The following is a 21,352-nucleotide window of genomic DNA, read 5'->3' as shown; positions in this document are numbered from 1 at the left end:
TTCAGGCCCTTAACCAGACAGGCAAGCAGTGCTCCAAAAGTGAAACATTTATCCAAGTGAGGTGACAGGTGGGTTTCCTGCTGTCCAAGTGATGTCCACGGCAGCTGCATGTCTCAGTCAGGTCCTTAGGATGAGGTTATCTGTGGGAAGGCAAGGTGGGGTTAGTGGCTAGTTAGGTTTGCTCCTCTTCTCTCCTTTCATTGTGAGGTTCTCTAACCCATGAAAGGCCAGGGAGATCCTTACTCACTGATAGGCACTTAAGCTTATCCCGCTCCCCTCTGCTTGCTCTGGAACCCTGAGGGGATGTGTATGCCAATGTGCTTCTAACTCACCAGAATCCAATGATCGGAGTTTATGACAGGAGAAAGCAAAGAGACAGAGGCACAGAGACAGACCCAGGGAGTCACAAAGACTAGAGAGAGAAACAGAGATGGAAAAAAATAGACAAAGAAACAGCTGAGCCATCTCTCTAGCCCAAAGAGGATCTTCAAAGCTAATCTGGGATGCATAGTTTGAGGCCAGCCTGGGCTACAGAGTGTGAGCTCCTGTCTCAAATAAATCAAACCAAAAGGGCCCTCATGGTGGAAGGGAAGAACCCACTCCCACTGGTTACCTTCTGATATCTATACATACACACTCCAGAGCACACACAGATGCACACATACTAAAAATAACTATGGCTCAGCGGGTAAGAGCACTGGCTGCTCTTCCAGAGGTGCTGAGTTCAAATCCCAGCAACCACATGGTGGCTCACAACCATCTGTAATGGGATCCGATGCCCTCTGCTGTGTCTGAAGACAGCTACAGTGTACTCATCACATATATGAATAAATAAATAAAATATTTAAAAATAAATAGATGTACTTAAAAACAAAATTTAAAAAAAAAAAAGAAAAAAGAAAACCAAACCACAAAGAACCAAGGCAGATGAGGTAGCTCACATCTGTAACCCTGGTATTTAAAAGGCAGGAGTGTACCACATATTAAAGTCCAGCCTAGTCTATATAGGAAGTGCCAGGCCAGCCTATGTTATATAACGAGACCATGTTAAGTTAAGGAAGGCAGAAGAAGGAAAAGATTTGCCCCTTGTGTGAATTTTGGTCACAGGGGAGGTTGGCATTCCTAGAGCATGCCCTTATGTCAAAATTCAAGTTCTTTGAGGCTCGCCCAAATGTACACTTCTGCGTAAATGTCAAGGATCTTCAGGAGCCAAGTTAACCACAGATGACTATTTTGGCATCTATCTAGTGTTGTGATCCAACATTTGTCCATGCTTCACAGACACGTGGTTATTAAGCCTTTAAATATTTTGTGCATGTAATTTTTTAAGATTTGTGTTTTATTTTATGCATAGAAATGTTTTGTGCCTGGTGTCTATGGAGGCCAGAAGGGAGCATCAGATCTCCTGGAATTGCAGTTACTTATGAATGGGTGCTAGGAATGGAACTTAGGTCCTCTGAAGAGCAGCTAGTGCTCTTACTGCCAAGCCACCTCTCCAGACTCTGTTTTGCTGTTTTGAAACAGGCTCACTATCATGGTCCTGGCTGGCCTGGAACATACTATGTACATTGGGCTGGTCTTGAATTTGCTGTGATCTGCCTGAGTGCTGTGATTATAGAGCTGACCAACCATGTCTTCTGTGATGTGGTGCTGGGAATTGAACCCAGGGCGGGCTTGATACATGCATGCTAGGTAAGCTCTCTCTACAACTGAGCCATACCCCCAGCCCTAGCTGTTTCCTCATTTGAACCACAGAACAGAGACTCAAATTCTTACTTTTCATGAAGTACAGAATAGAATTAATATGTCTTTGGATGCCCAGAAGAAGAGTAAAAATGTCTTAGGCTGGTGAGCTATCTCACTGGGTAAACACACTTGCCATGTAACCCCGACAACCTAAGTTCTGTGGTGGAAGGAGAGAATCTGTTCACGAAAGATGTCATCTGACCCTCCCAGATGCACCATGGTGCATTCACTAGTGCATGCTATATAAAAAGTGCCAGACTCCATGTTGCTTGTAAGCCCAGTGCGGGGGAGGCAGAGACTCTTAAACCCCTGTGGCTGATTGGCAAGCCAGTCTAGCCTAATCAGAGATCCAGGCCAAGGAGAGATCCTGTCTCGAAAACCAAGATTGCTGGTTCCTGAGGAATAAACCAAAAATTAATCCTCTGGCCTCTATTCAAAATGTGTGCACAACATGCAAATACAACATACGTGTACACACACACACACACACACACACACACACACACACCACAGTTTTAGGGTTTAATTCTTTTACAGATATCCTACATAGGATATGAATTTAGTCATTCCCATCTATCCAAACCCAAACCCATCCATTTATTTGCATATCTACCTGCCCAAACAATCCTATAACTCACGTTTATGCTTCTCTTCACCTAACCCTATGTATTTATTCATCCACCTACTCATCCATTACATCTATTAAACAACTCATGTCATGATGAACCAGGAGGACTCTGTTCAAGGTGAACCTGGGCATAACCAGCAAGACTGTCTCAAAAACAAAGCAAACACTCATTCATCTATCCATTGGTTCTATGGAACCATTCCAGCCATTTATCAATTCATTAATCCTATTGCTCCCACGCACCCAATTCATCAACACACTCTTCTACAAACCATTTACCGATCCACCCCATCCATCAGCCAACTTGTCTGCTCTGCATCCACCCATCTAGCAACTGAAATGTATCCATTCGTCCATCAATCTGTATGCAACACATTTATCCGTCCTCAACCCACCCATCTACTTATGGATTCACCCACCCTACACATTATTAACCTTTCCTGAGTTCACACTTTTGCTGGGTGGCGTTAGGAACAAAGACACCAAAGACCCTGGGTTTCCCTGTATGGGGTTCTCTGGCAGATGTGAGAACCAGTTCCAACTGAAGTTATATACCATGCGGTTATCCAAACAACGATAAGAACGGGCACAGACAATATGAATACTCAGAGGAGGTCAGAGGAATGAGCTGGTCTAAAGAAAATTTTGGAAGTCTTCTGGTTGGACTGCAGATAGCAATGGCCCTCCTTGTTATGAAGGACATCTGTCTATCTGTGGTCTGAGAGATTTAAAAGCAAATAAAATGTGGGAAAAGGCAGAACTTAAAAATTGGAGGCTTTACTTATTGACTAATGGCCTGGGTTTAATGCGACAGCAAGAGAGAGCCATAGCAGGTCTTTGAGTAGAAGCAGGGAAGCTGAAGAGTGTTTAAGAAAGGAAATTCAGGGGCTTCAAGAAAGATGGCTCATGGGTTGCGGATTTAGCTCAGTGGTAGAGTGCTTGCCTACCAAGCGCAAGGCCCTGGGTTCGGTCCCCAGCTCCGAAAAAAAAAAAAAAAGAAAAGAAAAGAAAAAAAAAAAAAAAGAAAGATGGCTCATTGGGTAAGCTTGTCACCAAGCTTAATGGCCTGAGTTTGATTCCCAGGGCCTACATGCTGGAAAGAGAGAATAGATGCTACAAATGCATTGTACTACAAATGCACACATAACATGCAAATGGTAAGTGTAATTTAAAAAAATAAAATTTGGGGGATAGAGATTGCTGCATGGTTAAGAGTGCTTTTTCTGCTCTTGAGCAGGGGCCAAGTCCAGTTCCCAACACCTACATCAGAAGGTCAATACTGCCTATAACTCTACAGGGAATCTGACACCATCCCTCCTCTGGCCTCTGCCAGCATCTGACACTTAGGGCATTCAGACACACACACACACACACACACACACACACACACACACACACACACACAAATAAAGCTGATCTAGCACTGACTGCTCTTCCAGAGGTCCTGAGTTCAATTCCCAGCAACCACATGATGGCTCACAACCATCTGTAATGAGATCCGATGCCTTCTTCTGGTGTGTGTCTCAAGACAGCTACAGTGTACTCGTATAAGTAAAATAAATAAATCTTAAAAAAAAAAAAAAAAAAAGCTGATATCAGTTCAAGGCTAGCCTGGTCTACAAATCAAGTTCCAGGACAGCCAGGGCTACATAGTGAGTCCTTGTCTCAAACATCAGAAGGAACATGGGTGCTTTCCCTCTCTCTGCGCCAACTGGTTCTTCACCTTTGACTTCACATTAGTCTGGACTAATGGTGCTCTTCCATTTGCACATTTGTGTGGTCCGGGCAAGAGTGTCACCTACTTCTTGTACAGTAACAGTAATGAGCTCAGAGAACTGACTACAGGGAGGATGGCATGAGGCCTGTTGCACGTGGGAGCAAAAGAAGGAGGGTGTGCTGTGACTCTTAACCTTGTCCCACCCATCCTTCCGTGTCTCTGCTATCTCCGTCTCATTTCCCTCCAGTTTCCCCTTTCAGCGACGTGTCTGTCTCCCCACATCTCTCACTCTTTCTACGTGTCCTCACCTGTGGCTCACTCGCTGCCTGTGCCCGCCGTCCCGGGCCCCGCCTCAAGCGTGGCGAGCTGCAGACGCACTCGGCGGGAGCCGGAGGCGGACGGCTGGGGCGTGCGGGCCGCTCTGCGCGCTGAGCGGAGACCGGCTGTGGTACGGGGACTGGCGGTGGCGGGCGCCGACCAGCGGCGGGACAGCTTGCGCGCTAGGCGGGCAATCGCCGAAGGCCGCAGGCCATAGTCGCGCTCCAGCTCCTGGCGCGAGATCTCGATGTTGCCGGTGTACCAGAGAATCCAGCCCAGCAGGCTCAGGAAAACCAGCAGCGCCCCGGAGTAGATGAGCAGGTCCCCGAAGTCGCGGCCGCGCACCTGCAGCTGCGCGAACACGCCGGTCAGCAGCGCCGCCATACCCGCCACGTCCAAGGCCACGGCCAGCAGCAGCGCCATGCGGCAGCGACCCAGGCCGGCCGCTGGAGCCGGTGCGGTCGCGGGTGTTGAAGCGCAGGCTGCGGACGCCTGCGAGCCGCACACCGGTGATGCGGCCGCCATGGCCCTCGGTGGCCCGCCGCCGCTTGCTCCCCGACAGCGTCCCGGGGTGCGGCTGCCCGGGGCGGAGTTAGGGCCCGGCGCCAGGTGTGCCCAGTGGCTGCATGGTCACCTGAGCTTACAGCCTGGACCTGGTGGCCCGGATGATGCTCTATATGACTGAGGTCTGGGAGGATCTGTGGTGCACGACCCTGTCCATTAAGCAGGCCAGGTGACTAGGGCCAAACTTCAGGGTGGCAAAATACAGCTAGCTAGATGGCGTTTCTACTTAGTGCCCGCCACCCGGGGGCCACCTGGGCCACTAGGCCCATGGTAAACCAAAATTGGGATCAGAAACAAAAAAACCGAACACGCTGGGATTGTAGTTCCCTTGATGGAGTGCTTGCCTAGCATGCCCTGCACAGCACAAAAAGACATTCTCTGGAGCAGCCAGAGCCCTGAAGCTGCTGTCTCCTTGCTTGTCTTTTGAGATCTCTTGTGAACCAAGGGTGGATCTACAATGAACCCATCTCCCGGGTGCTGGCTGACAGCATGTGAACACAATATACTTAGCTCAGGGTTCTGTTAGTGCTCAGATGTTAACCTGACACGACCTGCCCTCGAGTTCCCAGCCAGTTTCTGAAGTGTCCAAGTGTCATAGAAAGGAAGTGGCAGGGAAATTGTAGCTTTAGCTTGAGAGTGGTGGCCCATGCCTTTAGTCCCAGCGCTTGGGAGGCAGATCTCAGAGTTCAGGCCAGGTTGGTCTATAGAACGAGATCCAGGACCGCCAAGGCAACACAGAGAAACCCTGTCTCAAGTCAAACCAACCCAAAACTGTGGCCTTTTTGTTGTTGTTGATAAATGCTTCTAGGAAAAAATGTCCTACTCTGGAAGCTGATCCCTGAATATGGCTTTGACTGAGGGAGAATTTAATGGGTCCATTCCAATTAGGGCATTAGGGCACTCTGGAGCTGGGAGGCAGCATGGCACAGGCAAATGGTTGGGTCAAGCCATGGGGAAAACTCTGGGGAACCAACAGCTGTTACAGGAAAGTCCTGATCTTCCACACATCTACACTTAGGTGAGTCCATTCTCCCCTGGGGTGGGAAACTTCAAGACAGTTCTGTCTAGGTTCTCCCAAGACTTAATGTAGTTTCAGAGTTGGAGAAAACTCAGGATGATGGAAGAGAAAATGACATTTTCTACACTGGTGCAGCCATTGGTACCCCTGTAAACAAACTCCCATCCATGAGCCTATAAGTAACATAAAGGAAACTCACTTGGACACACACATACAGATTAGCTGTGGTGGGAGAAGGGAGTATATATTATATACATATAGGAAAATGCCATATAAACCCACTTTATGCATAATTAAATGCTAATAAAATATTAAGAATGATTGTGGTGGACTGGAGAGAAGGCTCAGCAGTTAAGAGCACTGACTGTTCTTCCAGAGGTCCTGAGTTCAATTCCTAGCAACCATGTGGTGGCTCACAACCATCGATGCCCTCTTCTGGTGTGTCTAAAGACAGTGACAGTGTACTCACAAATAAAATTAGAAAGCTGCCAGGATTGGCCAGGTATCGCTGAGGACAGACATAAGGAGTGTTTCTGCATAGAAAGAACCAGGCATGAGAGAATCAAGTTATTAGACAGCAGTACATTTTTAGAGAGGTCTGAAAATGGTCCATTGGGCACTGGTGTTTGTGTGGGGGACAGTCAAGAAGAGTAATGGAACCATCTGAAGACTCCATGCCAGAGAAAAATCTTTAAAATCGTTCATGCATCCATTTAAAGAACAAGTCTTGAGGACAGGAGTGATGGCTCTCAGTGGTTAAAGATCCATTCTTGCAAAGGGCCTGGGTTTGGTTACCAGTTCCCGTGAGGCAGCTCACAAACTGCCTGTAACTCTAGTTCCCTGGGATCAATGATTTCTTTTGGACTTGCATTTCATATGTTAACACAACATCCCCATACATCATAATTAAATGTAAATAAATCTGGGGTTGCAAAGAAGACGCAGTGGTTCAGAGGACCCAGGTTTTATTACCAGCACTCACAACTGTCTAACTAAATCCAGGCACCAGGCGAGCACATAGCATCCATACATATATCCGGGCTTAAAAAGAAAGGACAGGAGAAAGCAAGCAAGCAAGCCCTCATACATATTACAAAAAATTAATTAAGTTGGGACTGGAAAGATGGTTCAGCGATTAACAGCACTAGCTGCTGCTCTTCCAGAAAACGCTGGTTCAATTCTCAGTACCCACCGGGAAGTTCACAACTGCTGTAACTTTAGTTCCAGGGTATCCAACACCCTCACACAGACATACATGCAGGCAAAACACCAATGAATAGCAAATAAGAAATAAGTAAACATAAATACTTTTTAAAAAATAAATAAATCTTAAAATCAATTAAGCCCCACGTAATGATACAGTTCTGGAATCCTCAATATTTGCATCCATAAGGCTGAGGTGGGAGGATAAGTTCGGAATCTACTAGACAAGGGTGCAAAACCCTTTTTTCAAAATATTTATTAGTGCCCATCATCTAGTGCTAAGTGCTAATTGAACAGACCAGGGTGATGCGGCGGAGAAATAGTTCTCCAGATCTCTGCTTTTGGAACTTCACGAAAACCCAGTGACGAAGTTCGAAAACTTCCGACCAGCAGCATCGTGCCACCGCGAGAACTCGCTGGGATCTACAGACGAAGATTTCCGAAGGTTCCCGAGTCAAAAAGACTCGGAGGCGGAACCCAAGGATCGGAGAAAGCTGGGTGGCGGATTTCAAGAGCGCCACCGGAGGAAGCGGAAATGCGTTGTCATTTTAAAGGTGTCGCCCCGCCCCTAGTGTCTTTCTTTCCGTCTCCGGCCGCCGCAGGGAGAGGAGGTGAGCGTGAGTCCTCTGTCCGTCCCGCGTGGCCGCCATCTCGCGCCCACCGCCTGGGTTTCCAGCCTGTGTTTTCTCTCCTCGTACCCAAGGGCCGTTCATAGTCCTTATTCCTCGCCGGAAGTGGGGCCTCAGCGTCCCTTCCCCTCCTTTCTCAGCCTCCGCGGTCTTAGTTCGGCCTACCTCCTTTGGTCACTCATTCCGGCCTTGCAAAGCTCTTGCTCGTTTTCTCCCAACCGTGCTTCCGATTACCTAGACGCCTATCCACGGCATGCTTCTCTATTTGACATCTTTCGTGTGTCCGGTTTCTCCCTAGTCGCCGCCATGTCCGCGCATCTGCAATGGATGGTCGTTCGGAACTGCTCCAGTTTCTTGATCAAGAGGAATAAGCAGACGTACAGCACGGTAAGTGTGGCCCGTGTGGGAGAAGGCACTCTGCCTCTTTGGCATATCCGGGCCTTAACCGTCTTCTAAATTTATTCCCCAGGAGCCCAATAATCTGAAGGCCCGAAACTCCTTCCGCTACAACGGGCTAATTCACCGCAAGACGGTCGGAGTGGAGCCTGCGGCTGATGGCAAAGGGGTCGTGGTGGTTATGAAACGCAGATCCGGTGAGCCTTTGCACACAGTAGCTCTCCCTTTTTTTCCCAGAGCTCCTGTCCTTCCTCTGACTTCCTAGTTAAAAGTCCAAAAGTGGAGAAACTTACAGTTTCTCTATATAGACGACGGTAATGTCCTGGAACTCTTGTAGACCAGGCTGATCTCTAACTCAGATCAACCTGACTCTGCTTTCTGAGTGCTGGAATTCAAGGCTTGTACTACTATATTCCTGCTGTATCTGGGAGTTTTAAAGAGGAATGGGTTTTTCACAGGACTTGGTTGAGATCGACCTATGGCGACCACTTAGGGAGTGTAGTGAATGGGCTGGTGGAAAGACAGTCGAGTAAGAGTGAGCATGTTCTTCGGTGAGGCTGTGTTTCATCAAGGGCGTATGCAGATGGACTTGATTCCTAGTCTCTCCTTAACAGGTCAGCGAAAACCTGCCACTTCCTACGTGAGGACCACCATCAACAAGAATGCTCGGGCTACCCTCAGCAGCATCAGGCACATGATCCGAAAAAACAAGTACCGCCCTGATCTGCGTATGGTGAGTAATGGATGGATCCTTAGGGCAAGGGGACAGCTGAGGGACTGGATGTAGGCCTGGGTTCTTGACTCTGCCTAGCTGGAGCTAGGCTGGAGATTCTTCTGACTTCCCAGCCTTAGGACAGCCTTTCTGTAGTCCTAGGAAACAGGTAGCAGTAAGTGGGAGTGTCTTTTGAGTTTGTGAGCTAAGTTCCTTATCCTGTCCTCAGGCGGCCATCCGCAGAGCCAGTGCCATCCTTCGAAGCCAGAAGCCTGTGGTGGTGAAGAGGAAACGGACCCGCCCCACCAAGAGCTCCTGAGCCCCACACCCCAGAAGCAATAAAGAGTCCACTGATTTGTTCGACCACCTCCTTTAGGCCTCCTGTTCTGTGGCTCATTGAGCTGTGGCCCTGCGTTTGTCTTTAGTTGTGCCATCAAAACTCCTCTTGTTAGGAACTTGTTCATCTGAAGTGGGGGTTGTCAAGGCTAGACACTCGGTGCAGAGCATCTGTCTAAATGCTTCCTATGTTGTGAGTATCTAAAGAGTTAGTTACCAGCCTGGAAGGATATAGGCTGAAGAGCCATTCACAGGGCCATCTAGGCACCAACAGGAGTGAAATCAGATTGGGCTGAGGGTTGATTTCCTGTAGAAACAGGAGTGAGGGCAAATGATTACAGGGTTCTTAGCAGCTGATAGTGTCAGATACCCTGAGCCCCTCTGCCTGAGCTTGAGGCTGTCTTACCAGGTCTCAGTCCACTGACCCAGATAGGCCCCGCTCTTGAGTTGACATGCCTCCTAATAAGAGGAGAATGTTAATACAAAGGTTTCAGAGTGAAGTCCTTAGTGAAAGTATGTTCTATTCATCTGATGTGTAAAACAGTGACAATCCTAAATGTCACATTCGGGGTGGGGTGGGGGTGTCAGCTAGGAGTTCATAGTGCAGCAATAGAGTTTTAGTGTGTGTTGCTAATCCTGAAAAATGTCAACAAAGTCTAGTTTTTACCAAATGTTTTGTAATCTCAACATTTTGGTAGGCTGAAGCAGGTGAATATTTAAGGCCAGCCTGGTTTACATAGCAACTCTGAGGATACCCAGGGGTATAGAGATGACCCTGCCTCAAAAATAAGCCATTGTAAGTCTATCTGGATTAGTGGGTGACACAAGTACACAGGTGTACTGAGGTATTGGGCCATTTCTTGCCCCTTCCAGCCAGTATTAGCTATCACTGACATGACGAACGTGAGTGAGCCTTGAATGCAAAATAGTACACCATTTTTACCAGAGCTTTGTCTCTGCTACACAACTCAGGCCAAAGAGCTGCCTGAGTCCTTTTGGGGACTGCTTGAGCCCCCTCACTGGAACATTTGACTTTTAACACAGCCTCTTCTGGTTTTCCCCAGTGCAAATGAAGGATGGTAAGATTGCTGATGTGTCTCATCTGGATTATTTGTTGTTCATTCTAGTCCGACTTGAACTATTTTCAACCCAAGTTTAACTCATGGCAACCCTTCTCCGTCCCAGGCTCAGCTCACTTAAATCTAAATCCCTTATATTTTGAGCTGCTGATGAACATAGGGTCCTTGGCAGCAGTCCCACCCAGGTGACCTATTCACAGGAGAAGTAATCTTTTTAACCTAACTTGTACTCATTTTTATTGGGGTGTGAACAAGGTGAATCCGCCCTCTTTGAAAAAGCATGGGTAGGGGCTAGAGAGGAGGCTCAGCAGTTAAGCTGTGGCTGCTCTTGCAAAGGTCCTGAGCTCATTTCTTAGCATCCACATGGAGGCTCACAGCTGCTTGTAATTGGATCTAATGCCCTCTATTGGCACACAGGTGTATATGCAGATTTAGGACTCAGTAAATGAACCTTAAAAATCATGTGGTGCATGCATAGAAGTCAGGGGAGGGTGGTGGCCTGCTCTATTTTTTTTTGGTTCTTTTTTTCGGAGCTGGGGACCGAACCCTGGGCCTTGCGCTTCCTAGGTAAGCGCTCTACCACTGAACTAAATCCCCAGCCCCTGGCCTGCTCTATTTTAAGGCTTGAGTCTCATTGATCTTGGAGTCAGACTTGGGAGGCGGCAACCCCCAACTTGTCGCTGCCCACCTTGGTGTTGGGGTTACAGTTCAGCTGTGTGGCTGCCCCTGGCTTTGTCCATGAACCCACTTGCACATGGGGAAGTCAGAGGACAACTTAGTGGTTTATTCCTATACTTTTCGGTCGACTCTGGGGATCAAACTCAGGCTGCCAGGCTTGCAGGGCAAGCTCCTTTTGCTAAGCCATCTTGCTGGCCCGTAGCTAGCTTTGTAAACACTTGTTTCTTTGAGGCATGGTTTCTCTGTAGCTCTGCCTGTGCTGAACTAGTCCTAGTGCTGTGATTAGAGACATACTGCCACTACTGAGCTTAATTTTTATCTGTTTTAATGAGACAGGTCTGTGTATGCAGACCAAGCTGGCCTGGAACTCAGATCCTCCTGTCTCCAGGGATTAAAGGCATAGGCCTTATTGTGTATGAGCCTAGTGTGCTTAGCAACTTCAGTTTTCCTGTGCATCCAAAACTGTCCTATAAAGTAGCTAGGCATGAAGGCATGATGGCACATGTCTATAATCTTAGGATTCAGGAGACTGAGATGAGAATGATTTGAAGTCAGCCTAGGCAGTATAGTGAGACCCTACCTCACAAAGAACCTTATCAAACACACATGTATGTATGCATGCATTAATGTTCACCTCAGATTGAGAAATCACTTTTTGATTAAGAAAAAAAAAAGTCCAAGTAACCTTATCCTAGAGCCATCTCACCAACCTGTCATATTTAAACTTTTTACATTCATACAGACTTTACCCCCAAAGTACACAAGATTCCTGGTTACATTTGTAGTCTCTGATTAAGGAGCTGGGTGCACAAGAGATAGGATGAGAATGAACTATTGCAATGCAGGACTATAGCAATTAATTTTTTGTTTGTTTATTTTGTATTTTGACATAGGATTTCTCTGTGTAGTTGGCTAACCTGTAACTCATTAAAGCAATCTTTCAAACAAACTATTTGGGGATGGCTTAGGAGGTAAGGAGCTTGCCTCCAAGCCTGAGGACCTGAGTTCCATTCCTGGAAAGCATGTGTAGGAGAGAAACAACTTCTGCAGATTATTCTCCAGCCTTCATATGGACATCGTCTCACATTCTCACACACGTTAACAAAACAGCACATGTAAAAGTTTTGAATTTTATGTGTGTATGGTTGAATGAAAAATGAGAACATGGTTGTTCACGGTATGGCTGAGGAAATGTTATTGCAGATGTGAGGGAGAGAACAGCCAGAGGAACCAAGAAGAGTCCAGACTGAACCTTGCCATGAGGAGGGTGGAGAGAAAGAGGAAGAGGAGAGAGAGCCTGGCAAGAAAGGAGCCATGGAGCAAGAGTCCGTGTGGACCAAGAGACTAAACAGGCTTGTAGCCAAAATGGCAGGTATATATAGAGATGACAAGCTGGGGGAGATAGGTTTAGGGTAGGGGTGGGGTGAGAAGTGCTGGGAGCCACAGGTGAGATTTGTCCTGGGTCTCTGAGACCTAACAATACTGTGAATATTTGAATTTTAAGGGTTGTGGGGATTCACCTCACCCTTGTGTGGCAAGTACACTCTCCTGTGAGCTATCTCCCCAGGCTAAAACTTTTTCAAAGATTTATATTTACATATATGAGTGTTTTGCCTACATGTATGTGTACCATGTATGTGCTTGGTACCTGTGGAGGTCAAAGGGTTCATATTTGCTGGAACCAGAGTTAACAGAATACTATGAGCTACCATGTGGGTACTGGGAATTGAATCCAAGTCCTCTTAACCACTAAGCCATCATTTCAGCTCCTCCTTCCCCATTACCAAATTTTTGCATTAAAAATAGTGAGGGGTTGGGGATTTAGCTCAGTGGTAGAGCACTTAGCAAGCGCAAGGCCCTGGGTTCGGTCCCCAGCTCCGAAAAAAAGAAAAAATAAATAAATAAAGAGTGAGAGATGTGATTTTGTGGACGTGCATTTAATCATGTGAGATGAAGTAGATTGATCTCTGAGTTGGAGGTCTTGATCTACATAATGCATCCCATTCCAGCCAAGGCTACATAGTGAGACCCCATCTTAAAGTGAGGCATGACTCCCCAAGATAGTTCATCTTATCTGGTATTAGGTGCTCTTAACTCTCCGTGACAATCTGAGTTCAATCTATGGAGCCCACATGATTAAAGAAGAGAGCTGATTTTCTTTTTTTCTTTTTTTTAAAAGATTTATTTATGTATATGAGTACACCATAGCTGTCTTCAGACACACCAGAAGAAGGTATTGGACCCCATTACAGGTGGTTGTGAGCCACCATATGGTTGCTGGGAATTGAACTCAGGTCCTCTGGAAGAGCAGTCACTGCTCTTAACCACTGAGCCATCTCTCCAGCCCCCGAGAGCTGATTTTCTTAAGTTGTCCTCTGACTATATACACACAATAACAAATATATCACCTGTCTTCTAAAAGTACCCTTAAAAATATTTAGTGTGTGTGTAAGATGTTGTGTGAGCACAGCAAATGTGTGACAACCCTATGGAGTCAGTTCTGTGGGCTGACATTAATGTGAGCTTTGGGAAGAAGTTCAATTCTTCAGACCCGGGCAGCAAGCACTTTACCTACTGAAACACCTTGCCACTTGTAGTTTTTGCATTTTTGAATGTGTCATATTCATACAGTGTTTACCGCTCTCCTTTGGGGCATCTGAAGCTGGCAGAAACAGCAGCACATCATAAGAAGCCTATAGAGGGGCTGGAGAGATGACTTAGCAGGTAAAAGCACTGACTGCTCTTCCAGAGGTCCTGAGTTCAAATCCCAGCAACCACATGGGGGTTTATAACCACCTCTAGTATTTTTTTTCTTCTTCTTTTTCTTCTTTTTTCTTTTTTTCAGAGCTGGGGACCGAACCCAGGGCCTTGCGCTTGCTAGGCAAGCGCTCTACCACTGAGCTAAATCCCCAACCTCTCATAACCACCTCAAATTCCAGTCCCAGGGGATCAGACATGCTCTTCTGCCTCCTGAAGGCATTAGGCAAAAAAAGGTACACAGACATACATGCAGGGAAAATACCAATGATATATATATATATATATATATATATATATATATATATATATATATATACATATATATATACATATATATATATATATATTTTTTTATTTTTTTTTTTTTTTTGGTTCTTTTTTTCGGAGCTGGGGACCGAACCCAGGGCCTTGCGCTTCCTAGGTAAGCGCTCTACCACTGAGCTAAATCCCCAGCCCCGATATTTTTATTAGTATATAACAGGTATCATATTCTCTTTTCTTTCTCCTGCTGTCCCTCCCTTCCGTCCTCTTTGAAAGAATCTGTGGCTTTGTCATTCGGGCTGGCCTACAACTTGAGGTCCTCTTGTCATCAATCTGATGAATTCTGGGATTATAAGTGTGTGCACCATTATGGTGATATTTATGCCTTTTAAGAGAACAATCAAGTTTCATATAATGGCACATGCCTATATAATCCCAATACTTGGGAGGCCAAAGCAAAAATGACTGTCATAGTCTAAGACAATTCAGACTGTGTGTGTGTATGTGTGTGTGTGTGTGTGTGTGTGTGTGTGTGTGTGTGTGTGCAATGTTTACTTACCTGATACCTGCAGAGCTGAAAGGACATTGGATAACCTAGAAATGGAGCTAGAGATGGTTAGTTGCCACTGAGTGCTGGGAATTGAACCTGAATCCTCTGGAAGAAAAACCAGTGCTCTTAAATGCTCTCTCCAGTTCCCTGATGGGACTTTTATGCCTTAAGTATATATGCTTAGAAAATTATTGCATATGCTTGGTGGTTGTGGCATACACCTTTAGTCCCAGAATTTTCGGAGTCAGAGGCAGGTGGATCTCTTAAATTCAAGGCCAGGGGCTGGGGATTTAGCTCAGTGGTAGAGCGCTTACCTAGGAAGCGCAAGGCCCTGGGTTCGGTCCCCAGCTCCAAAAAAAAGAACCAAAAAAAAAAAAAAAATTCAAGGCCAGACTAGTCTACAGAGTGATTTCCAGGACAACCAGGGCTACACAGAAACTGTCTTGAAAAGCCAAAAAAATAAAAGGGGGGGGGGGTTGGAGAGATGGCTCAGTGGTTAAGAGCACTGACTGCTCTTTCAGAGGTCCTGAGTTCAATTCCCAGCAACCCACGGTATATAACCGTCTGTAACAGGATCTGATGCCCTCTTCTGATGTGTCTGAAGAAAGTAACAGTGTACTCATATAAATAAGTGAATCTTAAAAATAAAAAAAAAAACCCTAAACAAAACAACAAAACCCCTCTCCACTTATTTGTGTATAAAGGTTTGTATGCATGTCATGATACATATGTAGAGGTTAAGGGACAAATCACTGAAGTTGTTTTCTCCACCATATTAGTTCCCATGGAAACAACTCACAGTCAGGCTTGGCATCAAGTGCCTGTAGGAGCTAAACAAACTTGCTGGCTCAACACATGTATGGTTTGTTTACTTATTAGGTCTCTGAACTTCTGACCCTACCGCCTCTACCTGCTGAGTGCCAGTATTACAGGAGTGTAGTACCATACCCGGTTTCACGCAGTATTGGGGCCTGAACTTCTAGGACTTTCAATACTAGGCAAGCCCTCTATCAGCGCTGCATCTCTAGCTCTTACTTCATTTACTTTTTTTTTCTCCATCTTTATTAAATTGGGTATTTCTTATTTGCATTTCAATTGTTATTCCCTTTCCTGGTTTCCAGGCCAACATCCCCCTAACCCCTCTCCCTCCCCTTCTATTTGGGTGTTCCCCTCCCCATCCTCCCCCCATTACCACCCTTCCCCCAACAATCACGTTCACTGGGGGTTCAGTCTTGGCAGGACCAAGGGCTTCTCCTTCCACTGGTGCTCTTACTAGGCTATTCATTGCTACCTACGAGGTTGGAGCCCAGGGTCAGTCCATATATAGTCTTGGGGTAGTGACTTAGTCCCTGGAAGCTCTGGTTGGTTGGCATTGTTGTTCATATGGGGTCTCGAGCCCCTTCGAACTCATCCAGTCCTTTCTCTGATTCCTTCAACGGGAGTCCCATTCTCAATTCACTGGTTTGCTGCTGGCATTCACCTATGTATTTGCCGAATTCTGGCTGTGTCTCTCAGGAGAGATCTACATCCGGTTCCTGTCAGCCTGCACTTCTTTGCTTCATCCATCTTGTCTAGTTTGGTGGCTGTATATGTATGGGCCACATGTGGGGCAGGCTCTGAATGGGTGTTCTTTCTGCCTCTGTGCTAAACTTTGCCTCCTTATCCCCTCCCAAAGGTATGCTTGTTCCCCTTTTAAAGAATGAGTGAGGGGTTGGGGATTTAGCTCAGTGGTAGAGCGCTTACCTAGGAAGTGCAAGGCCCTGGGTTCGGTCCCCAACTCTGAAAAAAAAAAAAAAAAGAACCCAAAAAAAAAAAAAAAAAAAAAAAAGAATGAGTGAAGCTTTCGCATTTTGGTCATCCTTCCTGAGTTTCATGTGTTCTGTGCATCTAGGGTAATTCAAGCATTTGGGCTAATATCCACTTATCAATGACTGCATACCATGTGTGTTTTTCTGTGATTGGGTTACCTCACTCAGGCTGATATTTTCCAGTTCCCTCCATTTGCCTATGAATTTCATAAAGTCATTGTTTTTGATAGCTGAGTAATATTCCATTGTGTAGATGTACCACATTTTCTGTATCCATTCCTCTCTTGAAGGGCATCTGGGTTCTTTCCAGCTTCTGCCTATTATAAATAAGGCTGCTATGAACATAATGGAGCATGTGTCTTTGTTATATGTTGGGGCATCTTTTGGGTATATGCCCAAGAAAGGTATAGCTGGGTCCTCAGGTAGTTGAATGTCCAATTTTCTGAGGAACCTCCAGACTGATTTCCAGAATGGTTGTACCAGTCTGCAATCCCACCAACAATGGAGGAGTGTTCCTTTTTCTCCACATTCTTGCCAGCATCTGCTGTTGCCAGAGTTTTTGATCTTAGCCATTCTCACTGGTGTGACATAGAATCTCAGGGTTGTTTTGATTTGCATTTCCCTTATGACTAAAGATGTTGAACATTTCTTTAGGTGCTTCTCAGCCATTCGGCATTCCTCAGCTGTGAATTCTTTGTTTAGCTCTGAACCCCATTTTTTAATAGGGTTATTTGTCTCCCTGCAGTCTAACTTCATGAGTTCTTTGTAATTTTGGATATAAGGCCTCTATCTGTTGTAGGATTGGTAAAGATCTTTTCCCAATCTGTTGGTTGTCGTTTTGTCCTAACCACAGTGTCCTTTGCCTTACAGAAGCTTTGTAGTTTTATGAGATTCCATTTGTTGATTCTTGATCTTAGAGCATAAGCCATTGGTGTTTTGTTCAGGAAATTTTCATCAGTGCCCATGTGTTTGAGACTCTTCCCCACTTTTTCTTCTATTAGTTTGAGTGTATCTGGTTTGATGTGGAGGTCCTTGATCCACTTGGACTTAAGTTTTGTACAGGGTGATAAGCATGGATCGATCGATCTGCATTCTTCTACATGTTGACCTCCAGTTGAACCAGCACCATTTGCTGAAAATGCTATCTTTTTTTCCATTGGATGGTTTTGGCTCCTTTGTCAAATATCAAGTGACCATAGGTGTGTGGGTTCATTTCTGGGTCTTCAATTCTATTCCACTGGTCTATCTTCCTGTCTCTGTACCAATACCATGCAGTTTTTATCACTATTGCTCTGTAATATTGCTTGAGTTCAGGGATAGTGATTCCCCCAGAAGTCCTTTTATTGTTGAAGATAGTTTTAGCTCTCCTGGGTTTTTTGTTATTCCAGATGAATTTGCAAATTGTTCTGTCTAACTCTATGAAAAATTGGATTGGTATTTTGATAGAGATTGCATTGAATCTGTAGATTGCTTTTGGTAAAATGGCCATTTTTACTATATTAATCCTGCCAATCCATGAGCATGAGAGATCTTTCCATCTTCTGAGATCTTCAATTTCTTTCTTCAGAGGCTTGAAGTTCTTTTTTTGGTTCTTTTTTTTTTTTTCCGGAGCTGGGGACCGAACCCAGGGCCTTGCGCTTCCTAGGTAAGCGCTCTACCACTGAGCTAAACCCCCAGCCCGAGGCTTGAAGTTCTTATCATATGATCTTTCACTTGCTTGGTTAAAATCACACTGAGGTATTTTATATGATTTGGAACTATTATGAAGGGTGTCATTTCTGTAATTTCTTTCTCAGCTTGTTTCTCTTTTGTGTAGAGGAAGGCTACTGATTTATTTGAGTTAATTTTATACCCAGCCACTTTGCTGAAGGTGTTTATCAGGTTTAGTAGTTCTCTGGTGGAACTTTTGGGATCACTTAAATATACAATCATATCATCTGCAAATAGTGATATTTTGACTTCTTCTTTTCCAATCTGTATCCCCTTGATCTCCTTTTGTTGTCTGAGTGCTCTGGCTAGAACTTCAAGAACTATATTGAATAAGCAGGGAGAGAGTGGGCAGCCTTGTCTAGTCCCTGATTTTAGTGGGACTGTTTCAAGTTTCTCTCCATTTAGTTTAATATTAGCTACTGGTTTGTTGTATATGGCTTTTACGATGTTTAGGTATGGGCCTTGAATTCCTTTTCTTTTCAGGACTTTTATCATGGAGGGGTGTTGAATTTTGTCAAATGCTTTCTCAGCATCTAATAAAATGATCATTTGGTTTTTTACCATTCAGTTTGTTTATATAGTGGATTACTTTAATGGTTTAACTTTGGTATCTGGTATCTGTCTAGGAAATTGTCCATTTCCTGCAGATTTTCAAGTTTTGTTGAACATAGACTTTTGTAGTAGGATCTGATGATTTTTTTAATTTCCTCAGATTCTGTTGTTGTGTCTCCCTTTTCATTTCTGATTTTGTTAATTTGGACACACTCTCTGTGTCCTCTGGTTAGTCTGGCTAAGGGTTTATTTATCTTGTTGATTTTCTGAAAGAGCCAGCTTTTGGTTCTGTTGATTCTTTTTTTTTTTTTTTCTTTTTCTTTTTTTTTTTTTTTTTTTTTTTTTTTTTCGGAGCTGGGGACCGAACCCAGGGCCTTGCGCTTCCTAGGCAAGCGCTCTACCACTGAGCCAAATCCCCAACGATTCTTTTTTTTTTTTAATATTATTTATTTAGTGTATATGAGTACAAGGTAGCTGTCTTCAGACACATCAGAAGAGGGCATCAGATCTCATTACAGATGGTTGTGGGCCACCATGTGGTTGCTGGGATTTGAACTCAGGACCTCTGGAAGAGCAGTCAGTGCTCCTAACCACTGAGCCATCTCTCCAGCCCTCTGTTGATTCTTTGTATAGTCCTTTTTGTTTCTGCTTGGTTGATTTCAGCTCTGAGTTTGATTATTTCTTGCCTTCTACTCCTCCTGGGTGTATTTGCTTCTTTTTGTTCTAGAGCTTTTAGGTGTGCTGTCAAGCTTCTGATATATGCTCTCTCCTGTTTCTTTCTGCAGGTACTCAGAGCTATGAGTTTTCTTTCCTCTTAGCACAGCTTTCATTGTGTCCCATATTTTGGGTATGTTGTACCTTTATTTTCATTAAATTCTAAGAAGTCTTTAATGTCTTTCTTTATTTCTTCCTTGACCAGGTTATCATTGAGTAGAGCATTGTTCAACTTCCAGGTATATGTGGGCGTTCTTCCCTTATTGTTATTGGAGACCAGCTTTAGCATGTGGTGGTCTGATAGGACACATGGGATTATTTCTGTCTTTCTCTATCTGTTGAGGCCTGTTATATGACCGATTATATGGTCAATTTTGGAGAAAGTACCTTGAGGTGGTAAGAAGAAGGTATATCCTTTTGTTTTAGGATAGAATGTTCCATAAATATCTGTTAAGTTCATTTGGTTCATGATTTCTCTTAGTCTGTCTATGTCTCTGTTTAATTTCTGTTTCCATGATCTGTCCATTTATAAGAGTGGGGTGTTGAAATCTCCTATTTTTTAAATTAATTTATTTATATGAGTACATTGTAGCTGTCTTCAGACACACCAGAAGACAGCACCTTATCCTATTACAGATGGTTGTGAGCCACCATGTGGTTGCTGGGATTTGAACTCAGGACCTCTGGAAGAGCAGTCAATGCTCTTAACCACTGAGCCATCTCTCCAGCCCCCTGAAATCTCCTACTATTATTGTGTGAGGTGCAATGTGTATTTTGAGCTTTAGTAAGGTTTCTTTTATGTATGTAGTTGCCCTTGTATTTGGTGCATAGATATTTAGGATTGAGAGTTTATCTTGGTGGATTGTTTCCTTTGATGAATATGAAGTGTCCTTCCTTATCTTTTTTGATGACTTTTGGTTGAAAATCAATTTTATTCGATATTAGAATGGCTACTCCAGCTTGCTTCTCAGACCATTTGCTTGGAAAGTTGTTTTCCAGCCTTTCACTCTGAAGTAGTGTCTGTCTTTTGTCTTTCAGGTGTGTTTCCTGTAGGCAGCAAAATGTTGGGTCCTCATTGCATATCCAGTTTGTTAATCTGTGTCTTTTTATTGGGGAATTGAGTCCATTGATGTTGAGAGATATTAAGGAATAGTGATTGTTGCTTCCTGTTATATTTGTGTTTGGATGTGAGATTATGTTTGTGTGCTTGTCTTCTCTTTGTTTTGTTGCAAAACGATTAGTTTCTTGCTTTTTCTAGGGTGTAGCTTGCCTCCTTGTGTTGGGCTTTACCATTTATTATCCTTTGTAGGGCTGGATTTGTAGAACGATATTGAGTAAATTTGGTTTTGTCATGGAATATCTTGGTTTCTCCATCTATGTTAATTGAGAGTTTTGCTGGATACAGTAACCTGGGCTGGCATTTGTGTTCTCTTAGGGTCTGTATGACATCTATCCAGGATCTTCTGGCTTTCATAGTCTCTGGTGAGAAGTCTGGTGTAATTCTGATAGGTCTGCCTTTATATGTTACTTGACCTTTTCCCCTTACTGCTTTTAATATTTTTTTCTTTGTTTGTGCATTTGGTGTTTTGACTATTATGTGATGGGACGAGTTTCTCTTCTGGTCCAATCTACTTGGAGTTCTGTAAGCTTCTTGTATGTTTATGGGCATCTCTTTCTTTAGGTTAGGGAAGTTTTCTTCTATGATTTTGTTGAAGATATTTAATGGTCCTTTGAGTTGGGAGTCTTCACTCTCTTCTATACCTATTATCCTTAGGTTTGATCTTCTCATTGTGTCCTGAACTTCCTGTATGTTTTTGGCCAGTAGGTTTTTAAATTTTACGTTATCTTTGACAGTTGTGTCGATGATTTCTATGGAATCTTCTGCTCCTGAGATTCTCTCTTCTGTCTCTTGTATTTTGTTGGTGATGCTTTTATCTACGGCTCCTTGTCTCTTCCTTTGGTGTTCTATATCC

At 44.4% G+C, this 21,352-nt stretch overlaps 2 protein-coding genes across 2 annotated transcripts; one reads left to right on the top strand and one right to left on the bottom strand.

Moving 5' to 3' along the window:
* Positions 1-29: 29 nt before the first annotated feature.
* On the bottom strand, positions 30-5,422 carry Tmem238 (transmembrane protein 238). The gene is made up of 2 exons (NM_001400949.1): positions 4,400-5,422; positions 30-140 (listed from the first exon to the last, which is right to left on the bottom strand). Exon 1 carries the CDS (start codon positions 4,932-4,934, stop codon positions 4,407-4,409), a length of 528 nt encoding a protein of 175 aa, NP_001387878.1. The 5' UTR covers positions 4,935-5,422; the 3' UTR covers positions 30-140; positions 4,400-4,406.
* Positions 5,423-7,769: 2,347 nt separating this feature from the next.
* On the top strand, positions 7,770-10,357 carry Rpl28 (ribosomal protein L28). The gene is made up of 5 exons (NM_022697.3): positions 7,770-7,805; positions 8,122-8,210; positions 8,293-8,416; positions 8,834-8,952; positions 9,161-10,357. Exons 2-5 carry the CDS (start codon positions 8,130-8,132, stop codon positions 9,248-9,250), a joined length of 414 nt encoding a protein of 137 aa, NP_073188.2. The 5' UTR covers positions 7,770-7,805; positions 8,122-8,129; the 3' UTR covers positions 9,251-10,357.
* Positions 10,358-21,352: the final 10,995 nt, after the last annotated feature.

This window comes from Rattus norvegicus, chromosome 1 (assembly GCF_021556685.1).
Source record: "Rattus norvegicus strain SHRSP/BbbUtx chromosome 1, alternate assembly SHRSP_T2T, whole genome shotgun sequence".
In the NCBI taxonomy this organism is placed as follows: Eukaryota; Metazoa; Chordata; class Mammalia; order Rodentia; family Muridae; genus Rattus; species Rattus norvegicus.
The sequence above is the reverse complement of the archived record's forward strand: the minus strand, read 5'-3'. Positions and strand labels throughout refer to the sequence as shown.